The sequence below is a fragment of the Cetorhinus maximus genome, chromosome 3, assembly GCF_964194155.1.
Source record: "Cetorhinus maximus chromosome 3, sCetMax3.hap1.1, whole genome shotgun sequence".
Lineage (NCBI taxonomy): Eukaryota > Metazoa > Chordata > Chondrichthyes > Lamniformes > Cetorhinidae > Cetorhinus > Cetorhinus maximus.
In genome coordinates this window covers 28,991,165-29,009,585 of record NC_135881.1, presented here as the reverse complement: position 1 = coordinate 29,009,585, position 18,421 = coordinate 28,991,165, and the positions used below count along the sequence as shown (strand labels likewise).

Here is an 18,421-nt window from a genome sequence, read left to right as displayed (position 1 = left end):
TCTACACTTTGGTGAACCAGAGCTCACCATCACTGATTGCCTAGTGCACTCTTCCCAGTTGTTGCGATCAAAGCCAATCTTCAAGTAGGCTTTCAGGGTATCTTTGAAATGTTTCCACTGGCGGAAATGTTTCCACTGTGATCTTTGACCAGACGTGAGCTGGTACTTAAGGCTCTTGAATGTAACAACTGTTCATGTGTACTTCATGAATAAAATAGTGTATGTAGATAGTCCTCTTTTAGTTCATTGATTATTTAGATGTACAATAAAATAAGTAAGTGGAAATAGCTGTATTTGTTGCAATGATGTAAACTGTCTTGCTGTGCATGTAAGATTTGGTGATAAGATGCCTTTATTTGCATTTATCACCCCAGAATAAAATAGCAGTAGATATTGCTGGATATAGCAGTGCTAAATCTGTTTATCTGTCAGTATGGCCAACTTTTTAATCAGGCACCATAGATGCTGTATTTTACTTGAAATGTTAATTTTATCCTTTATATCACTTTGTGGTAACTTACAAATTTAGAATTAGAGTACATAATGCTATTGATGTTCTCTGTAATATTCCATCCATAATGGTTTGGCATTGTCTCATGTTTACTTACCTGAACCTGTATTTAAAATCTATCTGGGTCTATTATTAGAATTCAGAGCTAGACTCAGGCCATTGAAATCGCAGGGTAACCCCAACATTACCCAAACGTACCATCACTCTCTCCCAGCAGCAAAATTTGAATTTAGCATTTATTGATTTTTTTTTAGGGGAGTACTGAACCTTTGAGGCAGCCTATGCTTGCCACCATCTCTTTGTCTTTTGTCCATGCTCTCTTGCATGTTCTTTCTGTCTCTCATGTACTTGTTTTCATTTGCATGTCTTGAGTATGGTGGCTTCACTCTGTCTGCCCTTTATTCTCATTTCCTCCTCCTCTCCCACAACCTCAACTCCTTCATCTCATTTGTGGTCCATGCTCCCTTGCATCTTCACACTTCTCTTGCTTGTAAAGTGTCTCTCTCAAAAGTAAAATACATTAGATGTTAGAAATCTGAAATATAAACAGAAAATTCTGGAAATACTGCAGAGGTGTTGGCACCTGTAGAGAGAGAAACAAAATGTATGTTTCAAGTCTGTGACCTTCTCTCAGAACTGGAAAAGGTTACAGACCTAGTGGATTTTTAAGCAAGTACAGAGGCACAGAAAGGGGGCAAGGGGAAATAAAAGGGAAGGTCTGTGAGAGTGGAAGGCAAGAGAGATATAAATGAGAAAAGCAGTGATGGCGCAAAGAGAAAGCAGGGGTGGTAATGGGACAAGTAAAGAAATAAAAGTTGTCTAGAAAAGCTGTAAACGGCAACAGCAGAATTGTTACCAGTTATCCGAAAGATAACTGGAGCAGTGGTTATGATCTGAAATTGTTGAAGTCGGTTGGAAAGAATGGCTATAATGTGCTTAATTGAATGATGAGGTGCTGTGCCAAGCGTCTGGAGAGCTTAATCTGAAAGTTTTTAAACTGTGACAATTTTGCTCGTCTCCATTTCCCCATCCTGCTTGCACATCTTTTTTCCCCCACTCTTTCTTTGTATCTCCATTCTCCTTCACACCTTCCTCGGTATTTTGTTCTCTTTCTTTCAAACCCTGGTTAGTTTTCATATTCCTGTGGCTGAATTACTCTAATTACCTACGTAAATTGGTAAAGTGGATATCCTTTCTGTTGTGAATTTGAGATAAAATATATTGCAGAGGACCTCTACTCTCGGTATGCACTAAAATCTTGTAACTTCATTTTCAATAAATGTTGGCATGAAATAAATGTTATACCCTGGGGCTGGAAAACCCCCCTACTATTTAACAACTTGCTTGTGCAGCACATGTGCCGACCTTTTCTGATGTGAAAATAACCATCCATACAGCATTGGTGGAAGTGATACTGAGTAATATTTTTGTCTATTAAAAGTTTTATGTCTGTGTTAATTTTTTTTTGAGTTTGAAACACTGTTTGATCCCATAGCAAAGACAGACAGCCTACATTGTTTCCTAAGTCTGGCCCAATTCCAAGTTTCTCCTGTGTTTCATCACCTCCAGGATGCAGTGTTCTCGCTCCCCCTGACGTACCTGCCTCCAACCTGCTATATTTTGGCCCTTGCCATGCTCCACAGCCAACTGTTACATACAAATTCAGAGAAGAAACATGCATCAATTGCATAGACACAAACATAGCACAAAGCAGGAGGAGATTGAGGAGAGGGCAGATGTAAAGAAAGCAAAAACGATTATAAAAAGGTAGGCGATAAACAGATAGATATGGACACAACACTACAGCAAAATAAAACATTTAAGGCGGTGAGCATAGAGAATGAGAAAAAAGGAGAGGTTTATTTTTTTCCTTGAATAGATGTGTCACTAGTGAAAGGACAAAGTTATTGGAAACCATAACATTTATTTGAGGTGTCAACACTATTGTCTCTGAGTCAGATGGTTGTATGTTCCAGCCCTACTCTAGAGGCTTGAACACAATCTATGCTAGTACTTCTGTGCAGTACAGAGGTGCCATCTTTTGGATGAGTCGTGAAACCAGGCTCCCGGCTGCTCTCTGCAGGTAGGCATATTCAAAAAGAAGTTGTTCCCAGTTTTGTTTTTGGGATGAGTATTGCTGTCAAAAAAATGCCCATTTCTAATTGCCCATGAGAAGGTGATGATGAGAGACCAAATTAAACTACTGCAGTCTACATGGTGTAGATCCACCCATCGTGCCTTTTTCTGTAGTGATTTGATACAACTGACTGACTTGGCTATTTCAGGGGTAGTCAAGAGTCTGCCACATGGCTGTAAGTCTGGAGTCACATGTAGGCCAGCCCAGCTAAGAATGGCAGATTTCCTCCCCTGAAGGTCATTAATGGCCAAGATTTTTTTTACAACATTACAGTGGTTTCATGATTATTAAAAAGGCTATAATTTTATTCTAGATTTATTAATTAACTAAGTTGAATTTAAATTCCTCTCAGCTGCTGTGGTGGGATTTGAATTTGTATCTTGAGCATTAGCTATTAAGCTTCTGGATTACTAGACCAGTAACATTACCACTATGCTACTGTTACCCCTGTTGTTTGTGGGACCCTACTGTGCCCAAATTGGCTGCTGTGATTCCTACATTAAAACGGTGACTACCTTCAGTCGTATTTCATTGGCTATAAAGTATTTTAGATTATTTTGAGGTGCTGAAAGATGCTATATAAATGCAAGTGTCTTTTCAAAATCCTCCTTTTATTTTTTAAATTCCTTTTGAAAATATGGAGTTTCCATCGTACGAGATGCAAAAAATGTTTTTTTTTAAACATTAAAGTCAAGGTGACGTTGAAGGGGAGTTTAATCGCTAGCGGATTCCTGGCAGGAAATTGCTGCATTTAGTTAGTGCTGCAGGCACATGATAACTATGAAACCAGGATAATTTTAACTACTGGGCATTGTTAACTAGTACTATGCCCTTTCTTGCCTGAAGCGGGCAAGATGTGGCAGTTGGCGCCTGCATAAACCTTGATGGGACTCAGGTAAATGTGAGGAAAGGAATTCTGAGAAATTTCATAGGGCAGGAAGAGGAGGCTTAAAAGTTCCCAGTTGAGCCTGGAGAAGCACCCTTTGATTCTCTTGACCCCATAAAATAAAGAAAACTTATGTTCAGCTTCCTGATCCTCTTCATGATAATCTGCACTTGGCAGGAGCACCATGATGGCTTCCTTTTTTAAGCCAAGTTTAAGAAGGATGATGAGGTTGTCCCCGATTTAGCATATATGAATTAAGAACCAGCCAGCTTTAGCAAACAGCTTAGTCACCTGTCTGGAAGCGTCTGTTTAAAACTAGAATGGAAGATCCGGAACATTTGAACTGCTCAGCTTCCTGGGCCAGAATTTTCTGCCTCCCTTCCCCCTCCCCTCTGCAGTGGATGTGGCGGGCCATTTAAACTTCCATTCACTTCGGAGGGGGCCGGAAAATCCCGTCCCTGGTGTCTGCAGGACAGATAGGGTTAAAACATCCCACTTCGCTGAAAAGTCAAATCCACAAGCTGTTCACAACCTTCAAACCATCTCATTTTGCAATATGCTGGTCAAAGCACAGAAAGACATTAGACCAATTTTAGTGAATGTTTCATGCGGTCAAATGTCTGCAGCATAATTAAAAATCAATGCGTATAGTCTGGTTTTTCATTGATCTGAGAGAGTTCCAGGAATCTGATTCATCAAATGGTGAAGCCTGACCCATAACTTTTTTGTTGAGATTTGAGTCTTGACTATCCCATGAGATGCATGTGGTTTGGTGAATATTTTAGAAGCAAGGAGGGAGAAAGATCTTATACATTCCATTTGCTGGTGGCTTCATTACCCAGAGCTTTTTTCTTCACCCATCATTTTAAATAGTGTGCATGGAGGTTGGAGTTGTTGACTTCATTTCTGATTGTTGAAAATGGGAAAAGAATCTTTTAATTTCCAGAAAACTGACACCAGGCATGACTGTAAACAAAATCCCCAATACTTTTCGCCTGCAGATATGTGACCTAGTTCCTGATGAGTCCCCTGTTCTGTGTCTCAATGCAGCAGGTTGTGAGGACAAGATCCTGCCCGAAGAGTCTTGACAGGGTAAATACTGAGATGCCATTTCCTCTGGTTGGGGAATCTAGAACAAGGGTCCAATCATTTAGGACCAAGATGAAGAGAAATTTTTTCACTCAAAGGGCTGTAAATCTATGGAATTCAGAAGGTTGTGGCTGTGCCATCATTTAATGTTTAAGGCTGAGATAGATGGATTTTTGGTGTGAACAAATTGAATAAAGACTTTTTCATACATTTCCTGATTTACTGTGCTTTCATCTGGCATCTGCCATTGTGTTTGAAATAGCCCATGTTTGTAGGCATATCGGGTTATATGGAGATGCATTCAGGTGAGAATGGGGCCTTCCCAGCTATCACTAAGTGCAGTTTAACACAAATTTGTGGGAGAATCCCCTGGGATTCAATTCATCGAGGTTTTACTGTATAACGCAAACGTGAATGCTATTTGTACTTAATTCTTGTACTGCTAAATTCTGTAATGGAAAAAGTAGAGCAATCCTTGAAACACTGAAATTGCTTCTTTCTGTAATCGCTTTCTGTTGTCAACCACTGGAGAGGTAAAAAATCCCAACTCCCAGCCTCATGATGCATTGAGAGAGTTACAGCAGGATGGACTTGTTTTTGTGGCAGTGTTTATTCAACATGTATCCCTGTTTAAATCTTTTCGTAAATTGCTGTCAGATATAAATAAGCAAACAAATAAATTAGTTTTAAATTCCAGCATAAATCAACAGTGAATTTAACTATCTATCGACCATATTGCTCCCGATTCTCCACAGTGTTCATTGTGCCATATTCTAATTATTTTAGCTGTAGGGCATGATAACAATACACTTCATTATTAACGCGCAAGTTGCACAGCAGGAACGAGGATGAAATACATTTGTAGGTTTTGAATCTCCAGAACTTGCTGGTCCATTTCATGCATACAGCATTTTGGCCTTCGCCTCCCCGGTATTTTTAAGAACTTGGGTGATTTGCACATTGATTGCTCTTAAAACCTGCATAGATAGAGTCTATTAATTGTTAATGTAATGCCAAACATCCCCTCTGGCCCAAGGAATGATCAATTTAAACAGTGGGGTCTCATTCCATCAGTGCTCTCAAAGATTTAAAAAATGTCAAATGTTATATTTTTTCTTAACTTTTTTTATTTCCTTTTTTCTTTCACTCTCCATTAATCTAATCTTGCTTTCTGTACCAGATTTGACTCTAATTCAGCCTCCTTCTCAGTCATTACTCTGTTTCTTTTACAATGCTCAAATTCGATTGGTTAAGAAGATAGCCTGTTGGTCCCATCATTCACTGAGCTTCTAGATGTCCTCACCACACTATTATCAGCTCACGCTTCCAACTAGTTACACTGCAAAAGCATTTTGAGCTGAAAGGTGCAGAAAAAAACAAATGAGTCACACCATGAGATGCCCCATGGCAGCAAGATCCTGTCCACCTTTATTACAGCAAATTCAGAGGCATTGTCTCCATCTCTCACTTGGTTTTTAGAAAATATTCAAGGTTGTATGTTCAAGACCTACTCCAGTGACAGGAGCACTAACATCCAGGCTAATGCTCCAGTGCTGTGCTAAAGGAGTTCTGTGCTGTCAGAGATGCCAGTTTTCAGATAAGATGTTAAACTGAGGGCCTGTCTGCCCTGTCAGTTGGATGTAAAAGATCCCATGGCACCATTTTGTAAAAAAGCAGGGGAGTTATCCCCAACGTCCTGACCAATATTCAGTCAACTTCACTAATACAGCCTGTCTGATCATTATCACCTAGTTGGGCAGACTCTTTGGGTTGGTGAGCGGGGGCGGGCCCCGCTCGCCAACGCGTAAAATGATGTGCGGTGACGTCAGGCATTCGTCCCGGCGTAACTGCGTGTCATTCAGATATTCAGTTCGGTGAGCGCGCACCAGAGTCGGCTGCGTGCCCACCAAACTGTCAAAGGCCAATTAAGGCCAGTTAAATATCAATTAAAATACTTAACTGAGCTGCCCGTCCAACCTTAAGGCTGGTGGGCAGGCGAAGAGCCCAGGCAGCCTTTACATTTATCATGAAACCTCATCCATGGGTGGGATGAGGTTTCATAAATGTTTTTTAAAGTTTAATAAAATTTTAACATAAAATTAATTGACATGTCCCAGCTCATGTGACACTGTCACATGAGGGGACGTGTCTTAAAAATTTTTTTTGCCTTTATTAAAATTTTTAAAAATCAAACTGATCTCCCTAAGACAGGTCTTTTCCTCAGGGAGATTTCTGCGCTCTTCCGCGCACATGCGTGTAAGAGCGCAGGCCCTGACTCAGCCTACTGCCCCCGCCCGTACAGAGAGCGCTCAGTGCTTCCGGATGTGCGTCACGCTGGGTGGGCCTTAATTGGCTCACCCACGTAAAATGGTGGGGCGCAGCCGATTGTGAGTAGCGATCGGCTGCGCGCCCACTCCCGCTCAAACCCCTGCCCCAACCAACGAGGAGAAAATTCTCCCCGTTGTTTCTGGAAGCCTGTTGTGTGCAAATTGTTTGCTGTATGCCCTACATCACAACGGTGACTACACTTCAAAAGTGCTTTGGGTCCCCGTGAGGTCGTGAAAGATACCATATGAATGCAAGTCTTTTTACACACTCATACACTCTAATGCTGCACTACACCAGTGAAATTACAGTAACAAAAGAGTTAAGTGTCACCAGCAGCATTACTGTAAGCACCACCACATGATTTTATTGTGTATTACTAGGAAATGTAGGCTGCAAGTTACTGTAAGAAGAGAAATCTGCACTTGAGTGTACAGGACACCAATTTTCCTCCACTTGCTTGACTTTTATATAAATGATACTTAACTGACACCAACAGTTCTACTGACTCACATTTGGCGACTCAGCTGTTTTAATGTCATTGAAGATAACAATATTTCATTACTTGCTTCTCTTTTTTATTGCAGTAGTGCCAAAGGAATATTTCATTAAATTTATGCAGCTGCCAGTATTTCAGCTATGTAAAGGAGATGCAATAGGAATTTTCAGTGGGAATGAGAATAGATACAAGAGAGGCAGTATATTTATGCAAAACAAAAACAAAACTACCTGGAAAAACTCAGCAGGTCTGGCAGCATCGGCGTATGCAGCCCATTTATCACACCTTTAGATATACCTCGTGGCTAACGAGTAACATTTGAAGATCTATTATTGTGATGAAAGCAAACACAGAAACCAATATGCACACAACAGTGCTGTAAACAGCAAGCGACAGGTGTGATGATGTATTTATGTCTTTTCCTGATGCCATTACTTGAGGGAGAAATGTTGGCTAAGAAGCCAAAAGTACATTTGTGTCCTTCTGCAAATAGGTGGTGGAATGCTTTACATCCACTTAAATCATTGGAGTGGGTAGGTTGTACCCTCAGTTTAATGTCTCACTTGATATCACCTCAGGCATTTAAGTCTTAACCAAGACTGTGCTCAAAATCTTTAGCGGGGCTTTAACCTATTGATTCCGAAGTTTGTGTTATTAATTAATCAAAGCTTAATGCTTTGAGACTAAGAAGGAGGGCAACAAAAAAAAAGATGAGAGAGGCATTCAAACTTGATGAAAATACAACTAAAAAGCTCTTATTGGTGGGATATTTGTAACCGCCATTGCTATACCTACCTTTGAGGTTTTACCATTACTGTACTGATAAGCATATATAGGCCAACAGATGCTAATCTAGACATGTTCCTATAAACTATGTAAGTAATGCAATATACAAATTTAAGAATTTTCTGAAAAAGTGACGGTATTCAAGAATGGACCATGTAAGAAATAATACTACCATCAGAGATTATGTAGGTGGAGGTGGAAACTGCACATTACTGAGGCTGCTAGTTTGATTTACAACATATAACATAAAAATGCACCCCAAAATTGCTTAAGACGCATTATCAAAAAAATGGTTGCTTCTGAAGAAGAAGCTCTTTAGGGGGTGACCAAATGCTTGGCCAAAGAATTGGATTTTAAGAAAGGAGATGGGGAGGCAGAGGAGTTTAGGGAGTACTAGCACATGGGGCGGGCCTACATAAGGTACAAAGCAGCAAAGTTAGAGGTAGAAGTAGGCAGGCATCGGAATGGAGTAGATATGGAGCTGGAAGCTCAGCTGTCTTTTCCTTGATAATTGTCTATACTGAGGTAAGTTTCTTTTAACAAAAATAAAAAACTCGCATTTATAAAGTGCCTTTCATTAACAAAGGACATCCCATGTGCTTTATGGCCATAGAAGCACTATTTTGAAATGTATAGTTGAATTCTAAGAGCAGAGTCAGGACCCTATGTCAAGGTAAAAAGCAGATCCTAAGCTTGCCTTGCCAGCAGCAGAACCAGCTCAGAGCTTTTAGCATAGGCAGACACCTAACTGGGCCTTTACTTAGGAAGGAAGCAGGCAGCCACTCCATTTTTAATCCCACTATGGGTACAATGCCCCATTGGTCGGTCTGAGACAGGAAGCCAATCTGATATGGCTCCCTGCAATTTTACTAGCCACCCTGCCTTCCAGGACCTGCCACCATCCCGCTATTCCACGGAGTCTGGTTAAATCTTGGCCAATAATTTCTGCAAGGTCCCACAAACAGCAATGTGAAAACGACCAGATAATTTGTTTTTGTGATGTTGGTTGAGCAGTAAATATTGGCCAGGACACCTGTGATCTTGCATCCACTTAAAGCAGACAGGCCTTGGTTTAGTAGTTCATCCAAAAGATGTTACCTCCAAAAATGTAGCACTCCTTCAGTGCTGAGATAATGTGCTCAAGCCCTTGGAATGAAATTTGAACTTGTATTCTTTTGATCCAGAGGCGAGAGCACTACCACTGAGCTCCAGTTAACACCCACTCACTTCTGGTCTTGAGTAACCAGGCTGTGGATACTTTCAAAAAGATATCAAACAAGCACAGTTTAAAATTCCAAGGAACAAAGGCCATATGAGTTATTAAATATTTACTGGTATAGAATAAACAGTTGACTGTGGATTCAGTTGGTCTATAGTTTCACTTTGTGAGCAAAACAAATCTTCTGAATTGTTAAAAAGTAACTTGGTCACTGAAGCTGCACAACAAACACAGAAAAACATTTAACTAAAGTGATGACTTAAAAGAATTTGCCTAGACTTGGCTGAAGACCAGGAAGCTGATCGGATCCTCAGCTTCTCTGCCTCCTTCAATGATTTTCCTGCTGCGTTGCAGCCCCACTTTCCCTGGTAAAGTACCAGGGACCTTAGCATCCACAGAGCGGCACTTGGATTGCCACACCACTCCTAGTTTCTTACCTCGAATTTTTCTTTTATTCATTCAAGGGATGTGGGCTTCACTGGCTGGGCCAGCATTTATTGCCCAGTCCGAGTTGCCCTTGAGAAGGTGGTAACTTATTGAACCATTGCAGTCCATGTAGTGAAGGTACACCCACAGTGCTGTTTGGAAGGGAGTTCCAGGATTTTGACTCAACGACAGCGAAGGAACGGCAATATATTTCTAAGTCAGGATGGTGAGTGACTTGGAGGGGAGCTTCCAGGTGGTGGAGGTCCCATCTACCTGCTGCCCTTGTCCTTCTAGATGGTAGTGATCGTGGGTTTGGAAGGTGCTGTCGAAGGAGCCTTGTTGAATTCCAGAGAGAGAATGCAGAGCATCTTGTAGATGGTACACACTGCTGTTAATGTGTGTTGGTGGTGGAGGGAGTGAATATTTGTGGATGTGGTACCAATCAAACAGGCTGCTTTGTCCAGGATGGTTTCAAGCTTCTTTAGTGTTGTGGGAGCTGCACTCATCCAGGCAAATGGGGAGTATTCCATCACACTCTTGACTTGTGCCTTTGTAGATGATGGACAGACTTTGGGGGAGTCAGGAGATGAGTTACTTGTCACATGATTCCTAGCCTCTGACCTGCTCTTGTAGCCACAGTATTTATATGGCTAGTCCATTTCAGTTTCTGGTCAATGGTAACCCCAAGGATGTTGATAGTGGGGGATTCAGTGATGGTAATGCCATTGAACGTCAAAGGGCGATGATTAGATTTTCTCTTGTTAGAGATGGTCATTGCCTGACACTCTTGTGGCGCGAATGTTACTTTCTACTTGTCAGCCCAAGCCTGGATATTTTCTAGGTCTTGCTACATTTGCACATGGACTGCTTCAGTATTGGAGGAGTATCAAATGGTGCTGAACATTGTGCAATGATCAGCAAACATCCCCATTTCTGAGCTTATGATGGAAGGAAGGTTATTGATGAAGCAGATGAAGATGGTTGGGGAGAGGACATGACCCTGAGGAACTCATGCTGATTTGTCCTGGAGGTGAGATAACTGACCTCCCAACAACCACAGCCATCTTCCTTTGTGCTAGGTATGACTCCAACCATTGGAGAGTTTTCTCCCTGATTCCTATTGACTCCAGTTTTACTAGGGCTCCTTGATACCACACTTGGTCAAATGTGGCCTTGATGTCAAAGGCAGTCACTCTCTCCTCACCTTGGGAGCTCAGCTCTTCTGTCCATATTTGAACCAAGGCTGTAATGAGGTCAGGAGCTGTCGGAACCCAAACTGGACATCAATGGGCAGGTTATTACTAAGCAAGTGCCACTTGATAGCACTGTTGATGATCCCTTCATTACTTTACTGATGGTCGAGAGTAGACTGATGGGCGCTAATTGGCCAGGTTGGATTTGTCCTGCTTTTTATGTACAGGACATACCTGCGCAATTTTCCACATAACTGGGTAGATGCCAGTGTTGCAGCTGTATTGGAACAGCTTGGCTAGGGGCCAAGCATTATGAGGAGAATGCTGAGGGTGTGGAGGCAGACCTCTGTATCCTTCAGGGAGGCAGGGATGCCTTGATCCAACGCTCTTTCAACTAGGTTGCCAAAGATCTGCTTCCACTCATGCCAGGACTGCCACCTCTATCCAGGATGTCTGAAATGATCCTTTTATTTGAACCCAAAGTCCGCTCAGTGCCTGTGCAATAAAGTTTAGAGCCACTCATGTCCAGCATTACATTACTGGCATGCACTGCACCAAAAAAATAAAAAGGTGAAGCATACATGTGACAAAAACAAAATTTGTCATTTTCACAATCCAAACAAATTAACATAACCTTCCCTGGTGTTCAGTTCCACATCAGTAAACATAAAACATTACAAACAGAAGATCACCCATCACCAGTCCCTCTTTTGTTCATGGTGCCTTAAACTTACGTTTACAAGTGCTACGTCTTTGTGCCAATTGGAGGCAGCCTGCTACTCTGCTGTCTTGTTGTCCTTGATGACCTTGGTAGTCGTCCTCTGGCCTCTGGAGTCTGTGCTGGCCCCGCCTGGGAGGTAGCCAGTGCCACAACTGGCATCTCCTCAGTCATTGCAGTCTCATCAGATGCCACAGTCACTGGCAGAGGGGTGGAGGAGCTGCTGCAGTCATCCAGGGCGCCCTGAGAGGAGCCCGCAATGACAACAAGCAGGTCGTGCACCAACTTGAGGTGGCACTTGACCTCCCTGCTCGCCAATGATGGAGTGGCACCTAGCTGGACACTGGGTGCCTCATCCATCTCCCACACTAGCACTGACCACCTGAGGTCATTGCCTGTGTGATGGCTTGCTGGACCAAGCGCAACCCCAGGAACCCCTGATTCTGTCCCTGGAGCTACCTCTCCATCAGAGTCATCATCCTCTCAGTGGAGGAGGAGGCAGTGTGCTCAGCCATGAGTGTCAACGCAGTGCTTATGCTCCGCATGGACTTCTCCTCAAGAGAGACCATGGCACGCATACCCTCATGGAACTCCGCCAGATCCTCCCGCACATCCCGCTGGACATCCAGCATCTGCTGCCTAATGGACAACTCCAGGGGTCACATCTGCCTTCGACTCAGCATTGTCCTGATCTCCAGCAGTCCTCCGACTGCTGGTGCCCTGGGCATGTTCTGCCTCCGCTTGCTCCTCAAGCGAGTGTGAAGTGCCCTCATTGCTGTGCTCCGACATTTTAGCCAAAGACCTAATGCCCACCAAGGTGCCAGTATCTGCGCTGGTGCCTGGTTCAGAGAGTGGGTGTGACACAGGTGCATCTGAAGCCCAGCGGTCCTCTGGCATCAGGAGTGGCTCTTCAGAGTCCTGTGAATGAATGTGTGCTGACAAATCTAAGGGAGGACAACAACATGTCATTAGTTTAATTCATCACACTCTCACTCACTGTGCATGCCAGGCACCCTGGTGTTACAATGGAGACCTACATCATGGTGCCATCGTCTTTCAGTGATCAATGGGGACTCCAGTTTTGAGGCTCCCATCGATGAAGAGACTACACAAGAATGTTTGCACCATCTGAAACTCTCACCTCTGTGCACTGCGCACTCAGCTTCATCTGACACCCCAGCCTCTCCAGCTCCAAGGCATCCTGCACAAACCTTGTAAGGATTCTGGAGGCCTCCACGTGTCCATGACATCTCAATGTTGTTATGGCTTGTCGTCTCCTGATAGAACAAAGGAGCATTGATTAGCCCACTCTCTACCTGCAACGCCATTGCATCGTGGCCAACCCCACCTGAGGAACACCTTGCAGGGCACATCCGAGTTGTGGCGCTCGAGTCCAAACAACCAGGGCTCACCCCTTTGGCTTGCTCCGGCATTATTGACAGTTGGCACTCAGACTCTAACGCCCCTGAAGTCCATGAGGGGACGGCCAGCCCTTAACACTTCTCCACATTGATCCATGCTAACACAGTACTCACCCTTCCCGAGCACAGCAGGTCATTGAACCTTTTGCAGCACTGCACCCATGTGCGCCGCACAACATGGCTGCTGACCTGGGCTGCCACCTCCTCCCAAGCTTTCTTTGTCACACGTGGTGGCCTCCTCCTTCCACTTCTGGGGACGAGGGTGTCCCTTCTGACAGCCACCTCCTCCAGGAGGACCGCGAGGCACTCGTCTGAAAACCGGGGGACTGAAAGCCCACCCGATCTGCCCTCCAGCCTGGTGTCTCCAGCCGCAGTTGAGGCTATAGCTTCAGTCTTCAGCACGCAGAAGATATGCTCTTCCTTGGCAGCCTTCAGGGAGCTGCCTGTACCGTTATTAAACTGTCCGCTGGGTTGCCATTGGACCAGTGCCTGACAGGCCCCCACTCCTGTCCGTCCCTTCCTGACAATTGGGAAGACATATTTCATTCTGGGTAGGCTGTAATTGGTCAACCTGCGCGAAATCGCGGTCGGGGGCCGATCACAGGCAAGAGCCCGTTTCCTGACTGGTCCTTGGCCTGCTGATCGCGCGTGCCCGCCAAGGGTAAAATTCAGACCTTCAAAATCTTATGTGCTGCAATGAGATTACCTCTCATTCTTCTAAACTCCAGAGAATATAGACCCAATTTACTAAGCCTCTCATCTCAGGGATCCCCTCATCCCAGGGACCAATGTATTGAAGCTTCGCTGTACTACCCCCAAAACATGTAAATGCTTCCTTAAGTATGGAGACCAAAATTGCACAAGTATTCCACTGTGGTCTCACTAAAGCCCCATAACAATTCTAGCAAGACTCCTTTATTCTTATGTTGCAATTGCCTTGCAATAAAGGCCAACATGCCATTGGCTCACTGCCCCTGCATGCTAACTATGTTCCTTGTACAAATACACCTAAGTCTCATTAACATTTACAAGTTTAATGCCTTTTATAAAATATTTGCTTTTCTACACTTACTGCTAAAATGAATAGCCTCACACTTCCCTGATTATACTCTCTCTGCCTCCTTATTGCCCACTCAGTCAGTCTGCCTACGTCCCTTTGCAATGGAGAGCCTAACCACTCTAGCATTTAATGGCATTACCATCTTTGAATTCCACCACCATTAACATCCTGGACCATTAACTGGACCAGCCATAGTTCTCCAAGTTTGGCTTAAGGCTGTAATAAGGTCTATGTGAATGTGTGCAGCTGCAACAACACAAGAAGCTCAACACCATCCAGGATAAAGCAGCCAGCTTGAATAAAACTCCACCTTAAACATTAATGCCCTCTACTACCTTGCATGGTGGCTGCAGTGTACACCATTTAGAAGATGCGCTCCAACAACTCACCAAGCCTTCTTCAACAGCCTCTCCCGACCTATAACCGCTACCACCTTAGAAAGACGAGGGTGGCTGGCACATGGAGGCTGCAACTTGGTGTTTCCAAGTTACACACCAGCCTGACTTGGAACTATATCACTGTTCATTGTCACTGGGTCAAAATCCTGGAATTCCCTAACAGCACCGTGGGAGGACCTTTACACACAGACTGCAGTGCTTCAAGAAGGCAACACACCATTATTGTCTCGAGGACGGTAGGGATGTGCATTAAATGCTGGTCTTGCCAGTGACACTCAGATCTTTTGAGTGGAATAAAAATCCCCCCTGTTCTGTCCATATATTCAAAATATACATCTGTTCAGGTGAACCAAGCTTTTAAAACAATATTTGTTGGCAATCCTGTCTCTCTTGTGCCAAAAAATAGTCCTGCTTATGGAACAGAGTGCTACTACAAACCTTATATAGTATAAGATTTTTTTGCAAATCTATAACTTAGAAGAAAATTGTTGTTAAACCAGTCAGATTCACTATAATGTTAAGGTGATGTGTACAGTATTCAATTACAGCAGAGTTCATTATTGGGAGACCATGTTGCAAATGACTAATGACCTATGAATAAGAAAGAGGCTAATTTTACTGTTTCTGCAGTATTAAAATCAAGGTCAGCATCGGCCATGCAGAAATTTGATAGGCTTGGAAGTTCAGTTTACGAAGCTTCTCAGTATAATGTACTTTTGGAAGCCTTGCAAAACCCCCTTAATTTTCTTTGATTGCAGCTCCTTGAGCTATGGTGCAATGCTCAGTTATTTTATTGCAACTAAAATGACTTCAAATGGTCCCTGTTTGATCCTATAAAATTTTGCCCCCACCCCCTGCACCCACAACTTAGTTCCTGCCCACTTTTTTCTCCCTGCTAATTTGTGCTTACACTTGATCTCTTCTTGTTTCAGGTTCACTTCCCAGACATAGAACGGGTGGAATGGATAAACAAGGTACTGTATTATTGATTGATTTTTGAGGAAAGTACTTTCTGTAAATGCAATCCAAAGAGCATGGAAATTAATTATTCATACAATGTATTGGAGCCAACTTTGAGTCAGTACATAGTTATGTTGCTAACAGTCAGCTCTAACTCTCTCTCCAGGTCTTCCGCACCCTCAACATCTGTTTCAAAAGCTACCTATCCTTGTTACAGTTGCCTTTCACCATATCTTGTTAGATCAGTTGATACGTAAGCCAGATATCCAGCATCCCTAGCATGGAATAGTGTTGTAGTGGAGTCTGTCAGTTAATGGCTTAGACTTCATGGTGTACAATTAGTCATTTGCGAACTTCATTTTTCAGTGTAGTGTAAAATGTTTTTTTAAAAATTGTAATATGGGTAAAAGGAAGAGTCGGGTTAGCAGTGAAGTGTTCACTTTTATTCTACTTTAGCTTGTGTGAAGCAGATTCTGTTTACAGTTAGATGTTCACCACTGGTTTATCATGTCGAAGTCCATGTAATGAGCAGCACAGAAAAAGGCCATTCAGCCCAGTCTGTTCTGGTGCTTATGCTCCAGTTGAACCTCCTGCAACCCTACTTCATCTAAACCAATCAGCATTATACACTTTCCCATTTGTTTAGCTAACTTCTTCATAAATACATTTATGATATTTGCTTCAATTACTCCTTGTGGCAGTGAGTTCCACATTCTAGCCACTCTCTGGGTAGGGTACTTTCTCCTGAACTTGCTAGTGGATTTATAAGTGACTATTTTATGTTTACGGGCCCTAGTTTTGGTCTCCCTACAATTTTTCTAAAAAAAATTAAACTGAATGAATAAACTATTCAAATGTATTGTCTGGGTTCAATATCACGAAAAGGAACTAGCTCAGATTAATTGGTTGGAATAAACATGGGAACAGACAGCTGTGGGAGACACTTATTTATGATTTTCCTCCCTGATCCTTTAATGCTTGAAATTTTTTTAATATAGGTTCTGACTCAAAAGTTACTTCTAGCATATCATTCTATGTCGCAATAACTGTGTGGAAAGAATCTAACTTTTTCTGGGGGTGATAAATATTTTGAATAACTTACCAAGCATTGAGATAAAGGGAAAAACAACAGAATTATTACAAAGTTCATTTGTATATCATGATGCAGCATAGTATAAAGTTCTATTCTGCAGGGGCTTTTGTAAGATTAACTCCTGATTTGCCAACTTTTAAGATTCAGGGAAGTGGGATCAAGTAGGGAGCTTCAGGTGAAGGGTTACTACTGGCATGATGAAATTTCTTGGATGAGAAAGGGGAAAATCATCCAATAAGCCTGTTCATCACTGTCCATCGTATGCACTTAAATGGACATTGGGTGAGGTCAGATTGATGAGGCTGAATAGCGTGCTGGAAGTTGCTTTTCAGGCTCATAAAAGATGAATGGTTAATTAGGCAAGGGACTGGAGGGCACCTGATGTACTCATTCACTTTCTTTCAATTCTATTTCTAACCCTGGCCCAATTTTTCATACTTACTCTGAAACAGTCTGGTTTTGCTTCATACACCATTTAACATTTTATACTTTTTTGGGGATTCCTTCTTAGTCGCTTGCTTTCTATGTGAAGCTTAAACCTCCAAGCTTTCAGCTTCTTCTTGGACCTCAAAAACTCAAGTCCAATAATTATGAAAATTTGAGAGGAGCAGGAAAGCTGCCATTGCTCTCAGTTCACAGCAGATTGTGTTTTTTTAAAAAAAAAGCCTTAAAATTTCATTAAATATATTTTTCCTCTTAAGTCAGAGGAATATGGGTTCAAGCTGCACTCTAGGATTTGGGCACATAGGACTGAATTTAGTGCCCCTCCCGCATGGTGAATTTGGTGGCAAGAGTGCATTTAATCAGGCAGAAGGATGGCCCGATTTAGTCTGTGGCGGGAAGGCTCATGGACGGTCTTCCCACCTTGCCACTAGTTGAGGCCCTTAAGTGGCCAATTAATGCCCATTTAAGGGCCTCAACCTGTCACCGCTGGTATTCAACCAGTGGCAGGCAGGGGTCTCACCATGCAATAAACCCAAGAAGCAAAACCTGTTGGGGTTGCTTGCAGGCTTCCAGCGGTGTCCCTCGTTCAGAGGCACTTAGTGCCAAATCAAGGGACCCAGCATTGGATAGGGGGGTGGGGGAGCATCGTGATGCTGCTTGCTGAGAGCCAGCCCCCTGCCCTTACTGCCAACCACCTCCCTCCTCTTGCCCTGTGACCCCCAACCTGCAATCCTCCTCCCACCTGTGATTGTGGTCCCTTGGTGAGGTGGACCTCAGGTGGATGCATTACTGACAGGAGAACTGCCTCCCTGGTGGCACTGTTGAACAACGACATTGGTTGTAATTTGTAATTCTAATCGGCTGGCTGCATTCAGCAGGCAGGACTTCAGCCCCTGGGCTGCTTGATCCTGGGGAAGGCCTGCTACCCCAGTTAAGCACCAGATTGGCACTTACCGTGGTGGGCCTTCCTGAAAAGAGGCAATGTAGGGTCCTTGCTGGCTGTCCAACATGTGAGCAAGACCCCTGTTTCCTACCTTAAATTTGCCCATAACCTATGTTTTTCATTTCAGTGTTCACTGAGGGAGGACTGCATTGTAAGAGCGGCTGTCTTTTTTTACTGAGACATTATCCACTTGATGGGACATGAATTTATACAAGATTGATTGCACTGTTTGAAGAAGAGTAGGAACCTGTCCAAAATCAGTGTTACAAAAGTTCAGTTATCTGATTATTTATCTCTGACGTTTGTGGAACCT

The 18,421-nt window shown here is 43.1% G+C and overlaps 1 protein-coding gene across 4 annotated transcripts in view; it reads left to right on the top strand.

Moving 5' to 3' along the window:
• The window catches only part of LOC144676966 (extended synaptotagmin-2-like), a 237,409-nt gene that overhangs the window by 71,710 nt on the left and 147,278 nt on the right, over nt 1-18,421 (top strand). For all 4 annotated transcript variants that reach the window (XM_078537256.1, XM_078537243.1, XM_078537236.1 and 1 more), the window contains exon 2: nt 15,601-15,642. In XM_078537256.1, coding sequence (XP_078393382.1) covers nt 15,601-15,642 — 42 coding nt within the window. The remainder of the gene's footprint in view (nt 1-15,600; nt 15,643-18,421) is intronic.